At 37.4% G+C, this 15,925-nt stretch overlaps 1 protein-coding gene across 9 annotated transcripts in view; it reads right to left on the bottom strand.

The window, feature by feature from the left end:
* Positions 1 to 15,925, bottom strand: part of LOC127999688 (electrogenic sodium bicarbonate cotransporter 1) — a 63,327-nt gene that overhangs the window by 3,618 nt on the left and 43,784 nt on the right. For all 9 annotated transcript variants that reach the window (XR_008172553.1, XR_008172559.1, XR_008172521.1 and 6 more), the window contains 14 exons: positions 13,354 to 13,511; positions 13,114 to 13,201; positions 12,486 to 12,640; positions 10,890 to 11,003; positions 10,007 to 10,181; positions 8,630 to 8,763; positions 7,643 to 7,914; positions 6,576 to 6,643; positions 5,242 to 5,427; positions 4,902 to 5,015; positions 2,493 to 2,654; positions 1,231 to 1,409; positions 250 to 322; positions 79 to 147 (listed from right to left, as the gene is read on the bottom strand). Coding sequence is in view for 5 of the 9 variants with exons in the window: in XM_052592207.1 (XP_052448167.1) it covers positions 79 to 147; positions 250 to 322; positions 1,231 to 1,409; positions 2,493 to 2,654; positions 4,902 to 5,015; positions 5,242 to 5,427; positions 6,576 to 6,643; positions 7,643 to 7,914; positions 8,630 to 8,763; positions 10,007 to 10,181; positions 10,890 to 11,003; positions 12,486 to 12,640; positions 13,114 to 13,201; positions 13,354 to 13,511 (1,947 nt within the window). In the remaining 4 variants the exon portion in view is untranslated. The remainder of the gene's footprint in view (positions 1 to 78; positions 148 to 249; positions 323 to 1,230; positions 1,410 to 2,492; positions 2,655 to 4,901; positions 5,016 to 5,241; positions 5,428 to 6,575; positions 6,644 to 7,642; positions 7,915 to 8,629; positions 8,764 to 10,006; positions 10,182 to 10,889; positions 11,004 to 12,485; positions 12,641 to 13,113; positions 13,202 to 13,353; positions 13,512 to 15,925) is intronic.

The following is a 15,925-nucleotide window of genomic DNA, read 5'->3' as shown; positions in this document are numbered from 1 at the left end:
AAATTTGATATATAATTCTAGTCTCAGACTTTTAATGTAAAAAGTTTTGAATGGCGCAGAATCGTTTCAAGAACTGACCTGAACTCCGTTGAGTGAAGCGACACCCATGTAGAGGAAAACTCCATACAACACTGGCATTGGTATAAACTACAGGAAATAATTATTCAGACATTCAAAGCCATCATGTGTTTGAGAAGAGACAAAGAAAATGACACACATGCAGCACATGCACATTTATCGTACTGTCACCTTGAGGATAGGAGCCATAAAGACAGACAGACCGGTGAGGATGAAGACAAAGATACCAGTGACTCTCTGTTCCCTGAAGAGGAGACAATTACAAAAATGCTGATTTAGCGCTCAAGAGACATTTCTGTGATAGTCTTTGATGAATAAAAGTTCAAAAGAACAGCATTTTGTGTCACTTTCAATCAATCTGATGTGTCCTTGCTGAATAAATGTATTCATTTCTTTGAGAAAAAAAAAAAAAGTCTTACTGACTCTAAATATTTGAATGTTAGTGTATGTGGACACCCGCTTCTAATTAGCAGGTTTGGCGATTTCAGCTGCACCCATTACTAGCAGGTGCATACAGCAAAAAGACAAACAAACATGCAGTGTATCATTGTTTAAATTACAGGAAGAAGTCAACTGGAAGACGCTTTTATCCACAGAGACTTGCAGTGCACTTATTAGAGTGACTGTTGAATCCCTTGGAGTAACTTGGAGTGTAGTTAGGTGTTTAAACCTGCAACGTCTAAGTTACCAGCACACATCATTAACTATCAGATCCCACTCATTAATAATAATAATAAGGGAAGTGGAAACTAATGGTTAAATATTCCACTTCCCTAATTATTAATGATTCTTTCTGATTATAATATTAATCAGATATTTATTATTCATGTTAATCATTAATACCTGAAATACTTTGGTAATGAACCAAACCAGAGAAGTGTTAAAAGTGCAACCTAAATACTGGCAGTGTGTTTTCAGCAGAACGAGGCCTGTTTACAGTACGTTTGTTCAGCTTACAGCTGCATCAATAACCCCCTGGAGTTCAGTCCAACATGCAGCTTTTTAACAGGCGTCCCACTGAACCCAACTCTGTAGTCCACGAGTGACGCAAAAGCTCTACTGTCAGTCAGATCCTTCAGTTTTATGCCACGTTACTCTACAAATCACCACCAAAGATCACTTCATCTTTTGATTTGATTCTTTAGAACATACCTGACACCCAAAAATTTGGGCTGTTCGCCAGGGGCAGACGTCTCGGTCTCCATCTTCAAGCTGTCAATGTGGGCGATGGAGATAACTGTAGCAGCTACATACCAGGGCAGACCCATGAAAGAGCAGACTGCTAACAGCACAGCTACCCAGAACAAGTCCAGATGATAGCCTGCGCCTTTCTGATCGAGACAGAGAAAACAGGTTGTTTACAAAATGCTATAAGAGCAATCATAAACCTTTTATGACTTATTATAGTATTCTGTAACATTTTACAAGAATAGTTGCCCAGTAATGATTTTTTTTCTTTATTATTATTTACTCAGCCTCTCTTAGCTCTAAACATGCATGCTGCTATTTTTGCTATAATTATGTTATAATATAATTGAACATAAAATGATAATTTAAGCAGCTCTTTCCATTTTCCATTGTCTCTGTCATGTCTGTCAAGGCTGAAAACAAAACAAATTTGAGTCATCTTTAGTTAAATCTAGCAAAGTTATTTTACTGAATCACAGAACTTTCATTTTTGGGTGAGTGGTCCCTTTAAAGGAGCCATCGGGTTTCTTGAGTGCTTTATTCTAACAGATAACACTACTCTGCTCACACAAAAGTAAAGTACAATATGTCACCAGGGCAGTGTAATTCTCACAGAGATAACAACAGGAGCTCTTCAGCTGGGAGGCATTATAGTGAGAGGACACAATGTTTTGAGGCCAGTCTCACATTACAGGTCAAAAGAGAATAAATGGTTTGCTTTTTTCTGATTCACAATTCCTCTTTGTTCCACTTACAATCTGGACCAAAAGGGTGACGTTGAGGGAAACTGCTTTGAGTCAGAATTCAAAATGATTTAAATATATTTTTTCAGAATTCTCATACATGTAGCCTATAATTCCTGTTAGCATACAATTCTTGAATATCAACAAAGACTTTCTAGTTATCATCTTACAGACTCAGTATATTACAAGTTTTCAGTTCAGTATTAAGAATATTAAGATCAAATATCAATTCCTGAATTATTGATGTACAGCTCTTTTCCCTTTTGGCTTGCCTCAGACCTGTTTAAAGAATGCTATTTTTGACCCCAAGTTCTGATTCACATCCTCCAGAAAAAAGATAAAGAGCTTTATTCATAAAAGACTTTCTATAAATACCCCAATACAGTCGCCCACGGCACTGCAAGTGTTTCCTGTGGTCCTGGATGGCTCAAAGTGAGCGTGATAAACTTTCTGGCTCGGGAGAGAATCACACAGCAGGCCTACCTTAAGCTTGTGCTCCTTGCGATTGACAATGACAGCGGTGATCTGCTGATCCATGAAGAGCAGGATGGTCACCAGCAGGGCAGGCAGAGCTGCTGCCAGGTACACCCACCAGGGGTTCCCTCCGAACGGAGGCACAAACCAGCCACGGTTTGGGCTTGTTGGCTGAGGATTTGAGAGGAGTGCAGTTTGAGGATCACAGAAGTTTGCAGTCAGGGCACTTGGGAAATGTTTACAGGGTACAAACAGTACCGTCCTGAGTGGACTGGCATTGTCTGTGAACCAGTACATAAGATACAGCAAATAGAGCATGCCAGCCAGCGTGCAACTGATAATTGTTTTTCCTGAACAAAATCTATTTCTATCAAGCAGACGCTCAGGGCACCTGAGTAGAAACACCCCATGTACTGACCCGTGCAGTGCACAGTCCCAAAACCATTTTACTATAATAAATAACATGTATAATAACACATTTTAAACAAATAAATAAATAAATAGCTAATACAGAACAGATCATCTCTTGATTTGGCAATTTTTCCCCATTATTCTGTTTATACAGTGAACAAAACATATTTGAAATAAATATTATTTAAAAAAACTATTAAAATAAAACCGATTTAAAAAAAACTATGTTAAATCAGTTGTATTATATTAGCATATACTGCAAATTATGCTAGTTGTTTTCTTTATAGATAAACGCAGGAAAAATAATTATAAGATATTATAATCAATTTTATAGAATATTTTACAGAATTTTAAAGACTATTTTTAAAAGTCTGGGGTCTGTAAGATCTGTTTTATGAAATTAATGATTTTATTTAACAAGGACGCATTTAATTAACATGTTAAATTTACAATGATCATCTGCTGAACATTCAACTTTGCTAACACAAAAATAAATTACATTAAAATATACAGTATCTCACACTATTGTCAGTATAGCTGGCAACAAAAGTGAGTACACCCTAAGTGAACATGATAAAACTGTGTCCAAAGTGTCAATATGTTGTGTGAGCTGTGTCCTCCTGGGCCTGGAATTCACCAGAGCTACACAGGTTGTTGCTGGGATCCTCTTCCACTCCATAGTGACATCACAGAGCTGCTGAATGTTAGTCACATGGTGCTTTTCCACCTTCCGCTCAGGTCTGGAGACACACCTGGCCACGCCATCACCATCACATGTCATCTTTGGTGTGTTAGGGCTCATTATCATGTTGGAAAACAGCCGTTCTGCCCAGTTTCTGAAGGGAGGGCATCATGTTCTGCCACTGTTCATTTTGGAATCCACGTTTCCCTCAAAGAAGTGCAGTTCCCCGGCACCAACCACACTCACGCAGCCCCTGACCATGATGCTACCACCACCATGTTTGATGTAGGCAAGACACAATAGTCTTGGTACTCCTCACCAGGGAGTCACCACACATGCTGGACACCATCTGAGCCAAACAAGTTTATCTTAGTTTCATCAGACCACAGGACATGGTTCCAGTAATTCTTGCTCTTGGACAGGTTGTCTTCAGGAAACTGTTTGCGGGCTTTCTAATGAGCCAGCTTCAGAAGAGGCTTCCTTCTGGGATGACGGCCGTGCAAACTGACTTGTCGCAGTGTGTGGCCTATGGTCCGAGCACGGACAAGCTGACCTTCCACTTCTGCAACCTCAAAAGCAATGCTGGCAGCATTCATGCATCTGTTTTTTTGAAGCCAGCTTCTGCACCTGATGCACGGCACGAGGGCTCGACTTCTTTGATCGACCCTTACAAGGCCTGTTCCAAGTTGAACCCATCTTGGAAAAGCTCTGTATGACTCTGGTCACAGTACTAGTACATCTTTGTGGAGAGCAACAATTCTAATTCTCAAATCCTCAGAGAGTTCTTTGCCATGAGGTGTCATGTTGAGCATCCAGTGGTCTGTATGAGAAAATTGTACTCAAAGCACCAAATCTTAACTGCTCTAATACAAGATACACAAATTTGTATGGTCCTGTGAAGCAGACAAAAGCCTGAACATGATGAATAAGACATGCATCTTTGTTGTCACTTAGGGTGTACTCACTTTAGTTGGCAGCTTTATTGACAATAATGGCTGTATGTAAATCTATACTGCTATACAAGCAGCACATTGACTACTCTAAAATATGCCCAAGTTTCATTTCTATAGCATTGTCCCTTGAGAAGATATACTAAAATGGTTGCTGAAATGTGAGGCGTGTACTCACTTTTGCGAGGTAATGTATAAAGCATAATAGACCTCTTTCCAAAAAAAAAAAAAAAAAAAAAAAAAAAAAACACTTACAGACCCCAAACTTTTGACCAGTACTGTAGGTCTGTGCTGGAGACATATTAGAAGTGCACCTCAGAAGGATCATCACTTTACAGTAACAGACAGACAGACAAGGTGGATAGAAATTTTTACCTTAAATTCGCTTGGCACTATGAGCTTTGGTGTATCGACCCCAACCAGAGCGTCAACACAACAGAAGATCAAAATTGCCAGGACAATAGCAAAGTCACTTATGAGTTTTCTCACCTAAGATGGAAAAATGGGGGAAAAGGATGCTTCTTTTAGAGACTAAGTAATGAGCATCAAATCATTAGTTTTTTCCCTCAAAAACTGCAGTACTGATTAGGATCAGAGACTGGACTGACAAAACTATTTTAGCCTAACTGCCCACAGTATAAGGTTAGAGAGCAGGTTTGGCTAAATATTGCCTCTACACATGTAGTATGATTAGAGTCACAGATTGACTACTCACAGTAGTAGGAAAGAATGGGCTTGTCTTGAATTTCTTCAGACACATGGAGCAGGTGTAGGTGCCAAAGAAAAGGATGAAGGACATGAGGGTGATGTCGGGCACAAAGTCGCAGGCTTTGCCCACTAACTCCCCTCCGTATTTCAAGCATTCCTTCTTTGACAGTGAGGACCAGGTGGCATTCAGGGGCTGCACAAGTGACACAAAGACACATGATCAGAACATTAAATCACAAGGTGTCTGGATCAAACTTATAAGATGTTCATTTACAGAAAATCATTTCATTCCTTGGAACTCTTTCGTTCATGAGAGTAGAAGCAATAAGTCCGATTCTGTTGACTGACTTTATAAACTCATTTGAAATGATTTATAAGACTTTCTTTGTGCATTTATGTGATCATGTTTATATTAACTGAAGGATGAGAGGAAATTGTTTTCCTGTGGTGATCAGCTTTATCAGCAAACAGACCAAACATGAACCCAAGACATTAATTAAAAGTTGAGTGACCCGTGAAAGTTGCAGAACATTAAACGCTCTCCAGTTTCTGTTTGAAGGCAGATACGCTGTCGTCTTCAATCTCTCTGGAGTTTTACAACGACTTTGTTACTGTTCAGGTTTGCACAAAATGTGCGAAACGTGAGCTATGGCTAATTCAGTTCCAAGGATGTTGGCAAGGATTTGGGCATTATGTTTCAATCATTTCAAACTGAGGACTTCATCTGAATGGAAGCATTGAGAGATCTCTATTATTCTCAACTGGGAGCCCAGTTTTTCTAATGAAGAGAACAAAATGTCAGGCAGGTCTGGATAAAATGTTTTAGGAAACAGCCAACAATTTAAGGATTAAAAAGCACCATGGATTTTCTGCACAGAAAAGGAGAGGGAAGTTTTTTCAAATGTACTGTGTTCTATATGGCGACCTCAATGAATCCAATAAGATTCAAGGCTAGAATACACTACTTCACAAGGTTTATGTAGCAGTCAATGTTAGTTGCTATAAGTAAGAGACAGTCTGCAGATGTTCAGCAATTTACAGATTTCACAAAAAAAAAAAAAAATGTAGTATTTACTGGGCTCAAACTTTGATTTTGTAGCTTTTTCAGACTATAATTCTGTTCCATCACACATGCATGATATTTTTAGTCGATTTAAGAACACATTTAATTTCTTCTTTTTTTCTGTTTCTCCTAGTAATAAGGAGCATGTTTATGATGATGACAAATTACAAAGCGGTCAAGTGTATAATGCCTAGAGTTTTACAATTTGCTCAGATTTGAAAAGTCAAGTTGTGTTTTCCAGCCTTGCACATATTTCAGTGATGTTTTGAAACACTTACAGTATCGCTGTAGTTTACTGTCCAGATAAGTGAACCAAGCGGATCAGTGTACACATCTGAAGAATTGACTGAAAAACACAAAAGGTCAAAAGTGTCAAAGCTGGCCTTCAGAAAGAACCAAAAGCATACAGTGGGGTTCCAACATCTGAATCCACCGCGTAAAAATAAAACAAAACCTAAATCTTATTTAAATCTGAAGATAAACAATGTTTAGGATTTTGAATAATTCTGAAACTTTATTCTTTAAAATAAAGAAATAATGTATAAATAAATTTAAAATAGAAAGGTTTTCGCTTCTGTTTTATATAAACATATTAAAGTTTCCAATCTTCTGTTAGTCACGTCTTTACGTGATATGAATTCACAAGACAGAGTTCATCAGTTTGCATGCATATGAAAAAGTCAGGGGAACACAAACTATCAATCCAAACAGCTTTTTGTTGGTCAGCATGGTGAATTCACATGACTAACTTGGACTCTTTGTGAAACCTGCAAGGTGAAATAATTTGACCAGGTTAAATTCCTAATTAAAATAAATTGATTTTGACAGTAAAAATTATGCTGATAATCAATTTTTTTGTCAACTCTGATCTTGATCCTGAGTTTGTGGAGTGCAAGCACATAATTGTGTGACATCGGTGGCTAACAGACATGCCTAACTCATCAAAACTCTTTTGCTAAAGGTTAAGAGATTGAAGAATATTAGAAATTCAAACACCATATAGTGTTTCATATCAAAAAGAGGAATAAAAGTTGGTAACTCCACTTGAGCTCAAAGTAGCACATTCTGGATCCCAAGCTAGGGAAAAAAGGTCACTTTGTGCTACATCAGATCTGCCTCACTGAGCAAAGTAATGTTACATATGCATCAGTAATCTTTTTTCCTGTTCGTTCAGCTCTCATCGTTTCTTGCATCTGTGGACGTGTTGGAGACTTAGGAAGGCGATTTACAATTTGAAATGAAAGTAAAAATTCAGGTAAGTTTACAAACCTGCAATGAATAAAGGTTTAGCATCTAAAACTTCAAAACAAGAAAACATCACAGAAAGAGATGTACCAGGTCTTACCATCAGTGGGTGCCACACACATGCAGTCATACTGTGTGACGTAATTGATTTTATAGTCTGAATTGATCGGATAATAATGAGCCAACTTCAGCATCTTCTTTAAGGCGTCATAGATGAAGATGAAGCTGATGAGCGAGGAGAAGCCCTCTTCTGTAAATCGGGTGAAATACTGCACCAGGAAACTGGCATCAGTGACCACCAGGACTAGACAGAAGAAGGCCGACCACAGACCGATCCAAAGACGGAACTCTAGGTAGTCAAAACCATTATCCCTGTGGAGGATAGTATGAATAGAAAATTAACCAATTTTCAAATCATACAGCAATAAATAGTATACTACCATTCAAAAGAATATGTGGGGGACATTTTTTGCTCACCAAGATTGCATTTATTCAACTAAACAAATTATAGTGAAAACAGTAATATTGCTAAATATTATAAACACTTATAATATCTATTTTGATATCATTTAAAACTTAATTTATTCCTGTAATGGCAAAGCTTAATTTTCAGCAGCCATTTTTCCAGTCTTCAGTGTCACATGATCATTCAGAAATTATTCTAATTTACTGATTTGGTGCTCAAACATCTTATTATTGTCAATGGTAAAAATGTTGTAATGTTTAATATTTTTTGTGGAAACTGATATATTGTTCAGGATAATCTGATGATTTCAACGCCAATCAGCAAACTCGGGAAACCCCCTTTTCGGCAAGGACACAACAAAGGGAACCCCCTAAACAAGCAATGCAAGTACGTCCAAATTCTCTATAAAATCCTAAATGATTCCCTTTGAACTAAACTGACCTACTTCCTTAACACTCTGAATTGTAGTAGTGTATCTATGACCAGCGCTGGAAATCACCATGTACTGAACACTTCAGTAAACTTCATTTACAGAATCTAAGTTTCAGTTAACTACTAAACAGTCAGTATATGCAGTAGTTAGTTTGTGAGGACACATTCTGAACAAAGATGATGACGTACCTGCTGAAGTTGAAGAGCAGCCTTTCAAACACCAGCACTGGTCCCGTACTGCTGAGGATGGTCAGAGGCTGCCCAGCCAAGAGGCAGAAGAGGCCTCCAGTCACCGCTGTACCCAGAAAGCTCTCCAGCACACCCTTCACACGAAACACAGTGAAAAAGAGCCAAAGGGTTAGGGAAAAACCAACTAAGGCTCAGTCATAATCACGTTCCCTTGAAATAAGGTCTGTTAAAGTGTATTTAAAGCCCAGTTCATACGAGAACAGTTTTCTTTGTTCACCTTGTTTTGTCTCATGCAAATCTGTGCTTTTCCCACACAACCTCTGTAAAAAATGACAAAGCAGATAACCTACTATAGTTTTTCAGCTAAATCAAAGGTACTCTGAGAAATGTAATCTAAAGACCTTGCCCACAGAAATGGCTCGGATTGAATCCTAATGAATTAATTCCTTTAATGATGTATATCATTTTCAAAAAATAGTTTTTATTCCCCATTTAATTAAGTGTTGCACATGGCCTTCCATAATGCCACTATCCAGACAACAGACTCCAACCCTCATTATTAACTAGTCCAGTCCAAATCAATACATGAAATCACAGGCGTCTGCTGTTAATAACAGAAATCCAAACGCTGTTTGAAAAACTAATCCTAGAGATTTTATGAAAACTGCTATAATGAACGGCCACTGAAGAGACAAGTGACTTCATGTTACAGTCGTGCTTCACAATTTAAATCCTGTCTGAATCAATAACGGGTGTGTTTTACCTCACACAATTAGTAAAAAATGACTCTAACTCGGGCACTCTCTGAGAAATCTACTCCCATCCGGATGGGAATGTCTGTGAATGTGGTATACTATATACGGCTTCATCCGTCTTTTGACCTTCATCAAATACAGTGACTTAAGTTAATTATCTTGTTACGCTGATTAGTACACCTTCATTAAGGATTTAGACTTTTTGTTGGGTAAAATAACAAAACAATAGTTGGTGGCTAAAATAGATGGAAATGGAATCAGTTGATCTACTTTGTACTACTCAGAACAGACCTAGACCTCATCTTAATTAATTCCTTAATTTCGTGTTTTATATAGAAATGTTATAATGTATAAATAAATAAACTTTAATAGAAGATCCCTCTAAATTACACTTTGCTAACTGACAAATACTGAAGGGCTTACTAACATGACCTTTGAACTAGAGGTAACATTTCAAAAGGAGGGCAGAGAAGAAACTGCTCCCAGTGTGTGTCAGTTAAAGATTGATGAGAATGAATAACACTGTAATCCCTGGCCAGGTTTGACTGATTCTTATTTAGAAAGGCTCAGGGCACATCCGTGAACTCATGAAGTTTCTCATGATTTGCGGTTTTATCTTCACCTGCATGTTCTCTGTGGCGTCGCCCAGCAATCCTCCGAACGTGATGGCATTGGTTACTGTTCCCAGGTAGATGAAAAGAATGGCAGACAAAGACTGGATGTGTAGTCCATCATAGAAATCACTGAAGAAAAAGGGGGCTTTTCTTTTGACATCAAGAATAAGGCCTCCACAAAACCTGAAGAACAAAACATATGACATAATTGTTATAGTAATTTTCATTCCATTTCTATGTGTTATCTTAATCTTGCTTCCTCTATATAAATAAATATTTTCACTCTGTACAGTGGGTTTCAAAAATCTGAGTCAAACTTAAAACTTATAGGATTTCATTTTTCACAACCTAATAATAAACATAAAAATAAATAAACGTAATAATTGCAAAAATTTCAGGATTTTGAAAATTGCATTTTATGATGAACAATGAACAAGAAATATTATTAAATATTATAATATTATATTATATTATATTATATTAAATATTATAATAATATTATTAAATAATATTTTTGAGCCACTAATAAAAAAGAGGGACATTAATTTATAAAAAATATATTAAAGTAATATTTTAAACCGTAGCATGTTTACTGGTATTATTAATTGGTAACTTCTATTTAGCACAGAAAACTACTCATAAGCAGTTCTTTGCCAAAGGTCAAGGCATTTCTAAAACCAACAGCGGGACTGTACTGTACTAGTAAAAAGAAATTGAATCTAATTATAACAGTCTGTACTCCGTAAACAGAGCACATGCTGACTTCAATGTTTGTCTAATATTAAGATAATTCTAGTCATTTTGACAAACCTTCATCTGAACTAAATAATGAATGTCAGAGGTTGGGCTTAATCTGTTCCTCAAGAAGAATTTATACAAGCATTAACTTACTTCCCCGTCCTCTTCAGCTCATCACCTACTGCGTGCCCCCCGCCCCCCTGTCCACCGCTGTGAGGCGTGTCTCCATTCATCTGTGTGCTGTCCCCTCCAGCATACATGTTCTTTCTGGACAAGATAACAAACAAATGAACAAGACACTTATATTATTATGATATTATTAATGCCCTAAAATTACCGTTTATAAAGGAGGAAAGAGAACAGAGAAAGAAAGATGACAAAATAAATAAATAAATCCAGCAATCTCATACACTGGTACTGAAGCTCACTCAAACACATTAATATGTTACTCATTCAATCATCCATATGGTATACAATTTAAAAAAAAAACAAGGAACGATTGGTAGAACTATATGATAATAGACAATCAGATAAATTTATCAAACAATAGACAAAATTATAAAACAGATAAAAAGACAGATTGAGAGATAGAACAACTTGACGATTGATAAAACGGTGCATTGATAAATACAATGATAAGATAGACAGGCAAACAAGCAGATACGGATAGCTAGATAAAAGATTTAAAAAATATATAGTTACAGACAGACTAGACAGTTACAGACAGACAGACAGACAGATAGTTACAGACAGACAGACAGATAGTTACAGACAGACAGACAGATAGTTACAGACAGACAGACAGTTACAGACAGATAGTTACAGACAGATAGTTAAAGACAGTTACAGACAGACAGACAGATACAGACAGACAGATAGTTACAGACAGACAGACAGATAGTTACAGACAGACAGACAGACAGTTACAGACAGATAGTTACAGACAGATAGTTACAGACAGTTACAGACAGACAGACAGATACAGACAGACAGATAGTTACAGACAGACACAGTTACAGACAGACAGACAGATAGTAACAGACAGACAGACAGACAGATACAGACAGACAGACAGACAGTTACAGACAGACAGACAGTTACAAACAGACATACAGTTACAGACAGACAGATAGTTACAGACAGATAGTTACAGACAGACACACAGATAGATAGTTACAGACATACAGACAGGCAGACAGACAGATGAACCAGTTCAGTATGTTGTTTATATACAACAATCCATGACTGAATGTATGAGATCTATTGTGTGTAGTGTACACTGTGTGCTATGCTGGTGTGACTGACTGCTGCTGGCACCTTTGTCTGCATATTGGTGATATCGGCTGGTACAGACTGACATGGCAGGATGAGGAGGCAGCCTGCTGTCACTTCACCTGAAGCCAAAGAGAGGTGACGTACGCTCTGCTTCTCCAAACTGAATGAATGGATGGATGGCCTGGCCAACTGTCTTTTGAAACTATTTCCTGACCATGTGTGACATAGATTATTTAATACACTGTATATGACTATGTATAGAGTTTGGATATTAAAATGTAAAAGCACCTGTACACCCATTTTACTGACATTCTACTGTCTTTTGTAACAATAAGATTTGATTTTTACATTTGCATTGAAATTACTTTAACCCTTTATCCTTTAAACAACAGAAACAGCCTCAGAAAAGCGATCTCATCATTGTTTCAGCAAAAGAAAGAGTGACAGGTTCATATGGGCTCTCTACATCTTTACCTTTTATCTGAGGATGGCAGGGATTTTGGAGGCTCTATCCTAATGGCAGGGTCCCATTCTCCAGGAGGGAGGACAATGACCTCATCCAAGAACTCGTCAATGCCAGCGAGGAGATCTTGTCTGTCCTTGGCTTTGTACGCAATTTCATGGAAGACCTTGACAAGATAACGGTAATTACTGGCCAACTCTCTTCTCATATGACTAATCCAATGCACAAATCTTTTTTTTTTATTTTTTATAATAGATCATAACTGTATTAACAGTTAGGTGTGACCACTGAATTGACCTGATCGAGTTGGCGTGCTCAGACAGGAGGGGCCTGAATACTGCTTTTAGGACTGAGTAACTAAAGATAAGCCAATTCTTAATTATGATTGTAGTCATAAGGATCATCTACCACCTGTGTACCAATCTCTCAAAATGTGTCCTGTTCTGTTCAGTGTTTATATTGTTAGCTAAAAAAAAAAAACTAAAAAAAAAAAACTTCCATGAATTAAAATAAAGCTAAAATAAAATATGAATACTAAATGAAAAACTAGATACTAAATACAACTAAAATAACACTGGTTCTGCTGTGTGAACGAAGTGATATAAGACAGACAATTAGATCAAATCTGAATTCACCTACCTCATCAGACATCAGGGTAGCAATTGCTCTACCTATTTCATGGTATGACTTGGCTTTGCCTTTGGGTCCAAGAAGAATGAAAAGAAATCTGGAGAAGACGATTAAAAATATATTAGCACACCTAAAGTTAAACATGCTTTTTTTATCTATAGGTTTAATAAAAGCCTATTTTTGACAAGAACTCCTCTCTGTCACTGTTTACTTTCCTCGTTGGTTCTGTGGGCTGAAAGAAGGGCATACCTGGTGGGCACAGGCACTTCAGTCAGTGCCCCTAACATGACAGCCTGCTGCAGCCTCACAAAGGCCACAAAAGGAGTGTCCAGGAAGTCCACTTCTCCAACGAGAACATTGGAAGCTTCAGCATCTCTGGGCAGCTTCTTCATGAACTTGTTCTTCAGCTGGACACATGGAGGATGGGATTTTAATGAAGCTCGATAAAGAAGAAAAAACAAATGAACAAAGTGCACAAATCAAGCTCCAGCACATGACGTCATTAAATATACTGCCCGGTTGGCATTCTGTGCCACGAGGTGAGGTGTGATGAATCCAACAACTGCAACTGTCCAACTAATGAAAATTACAAAGATTGGTGGCTGCATGTGGGACTGTTGATTCGAAGGTTCAGCAATGGCCTACTATGGCTCCTGCATTCTTTTGCTCTTAACTCAGAGGAACCAGTGGTAACCAGTATAAAGAACTGCTGAACTAATTTAATTTATTTGGGCTGTTTTTCCTATAAGTGATAAAAAGAAGGCAAACTTCAAAGGCAGCAGCATCTGCCAGCTCAGACTTTGAGGCCATGCCAAATGTGACATTTACAAGCCAAAGCTTAGTAGTACACCCTGCTCACATAACCGTGAATTAAGCAAGTCATCACAGAGATTTTTAACAGCTAAAATTATCATTGCACAATCACTCAAGCATATATAAAGTACTTCTATATGTCTATTTCTTTCAATGATGTAAACATTTATTACTCTATTACTGTGACAGAAATGTATTAGCATGTTAATTAGGGGGTTCATAAATCCGATTTGACAGCTCTGCTGATAACAAGGATGGGGTTACAATGTCAGTCATTAATAAACCAATTCCCTAGTATACTACCAATACATAAACAACAACATTCCCTCCTGAAAGTCTTCTTGAACAGTCCGAGTTAGCAGTTTCATTAACCATTGACTGAAGAACACTGGAAACACAAGCACAATGGAAAACATTTAACCTGGAGCACTGGAGCACATGATGGGACAGACCTCTCACTCATCCACAGCACTATCTTCAGAGATCAGCTGTTTTAAAGGTCTTTTATTTGCATTTATTCCATTATACAACTGATCCCAACACTGATTATAATTGAACTACAGTTGTCAGATAAAATATGTACATATCCTGATGCATTAATAACTGTAATAATGCAATGAATGTGATGACCTTAGTCTTGCATTAGAAAAGATTATGCATTTTAAAATTAAACTTTTTTTTTTTTTGTCAATTTGGAAAGTTTTTAAGACTTCTTAGAAATGCGTGTTGAGTCCTCTTGTAGAAATTTTGTAGACACTAGTTAAGGCAGGTAATATTTAATTTCTACATGGAGATGTATTGAAAGGTTTTCTTTTTTGCTATGCTTGTTTATTTCAAGTTTTTCTCATTTTCTTGTGATTTGGATGTATAAAAAAAATATACATCCATTGCGGTCTACCATCTCTGGTCATTAAATATAGTCTATCACCAGACGTAAAGGGACAGTTCACCCTTACATGACAATTTTTTCTTGAGTTTGATTCACTGAAGCGAACATTTAGTAAAAAAAAATAATAATAATTATAATAATAACTTAAACTACTTAAAATTTGGTAAATAATAATGTATAGACTGTTCGTTACACAAAGTTATCTCACGGCTTCAGAATATGAAATACAATGCAGTATAGTGGTCATATAAACTACTTTCAATTTACTTCTGAAGAAGCCTCCTCTTGTTTGAGTGAAGAAAGGAATACAGGTTTGAAACACAATGATGACCTTTTGAACTATCCCTTTGATGCAGTTTCCGCGGCTAAAAAATAAAGGGAGCAAATAGGTTGAGACTAAATGGCCAGCCCAAGATGATCATCCCTGTTTGGTGGGAATAACATTTAGAAACACTTAGTTCAACTCATGCTTAATCGTCTGGGAACTTAGGAAGAAAATCAACCGTGGAGTGATACAAATAATCTTAACCAATAATGAAACAAGAACAAGAGGTGAGGAAGCAACGGCCAGAAGGAAAGGAGTGATGTCACTGATTGTAACTGGAGGCCAGATTGTAGACAGTATTACTAGAGGAGCATAAGGGGATGATTAAGGTATTAGAAGGATGCACCTTAAACAACCTACAGTGCTTTTCTCAGACTTATATGAGTGTTTACATCTGAGTTTCTTTATGTAGGAGTCACAGAAGGGTCGTCAGATGCTTACGTTCTGTTATTTAATTTCAGCAGCACAACATCACACAACAGTGGAAATCATGACTGTATGAAGGACATCATGGATTCTTTAAAGTGTCAGGCCATTTTGACAAGGATTGTGATGCCTTTGGTGCAAAAACTGAAGCTGATGATCAATTGACTTTCCTGCAGGCCAGTCATACCAAAGTACACATCCAAATCTACTACTGCTTGGTTCAGAGATCAGTCATAGAATGTACTTGAGTGACCTGTTCAGTCTCCAGGCTTAATTCTCATTTCAAATATCTGGTTGAATTTGAAGAAAGCAGTGGCAATGTGAAAACCAAAGATTATCAGTGATCTGGAAGCTTTTCCAGGTGTGGA

The sequence above is a fragment of the Carassius gibelio genome, chromosome A5 (genome assembly GCF_023724105.1).
Source record: "Carassius gibelio isolate Cgi1373 ecotype wild population from Czech Republic chromosome A5, carGib1.2-hapl.c, whole genome shotgun sequence".
NCBI lineage: Eukaryota > Metazoa > Chordata > Actinopteri > Cypriniformes > Cyprinidae > Carassius > Carassius gibelio.
Note: the sequence above shows the minus strand (reverse complement) of the source record. Positions and strands in the feature narration are given on the sequence as shown.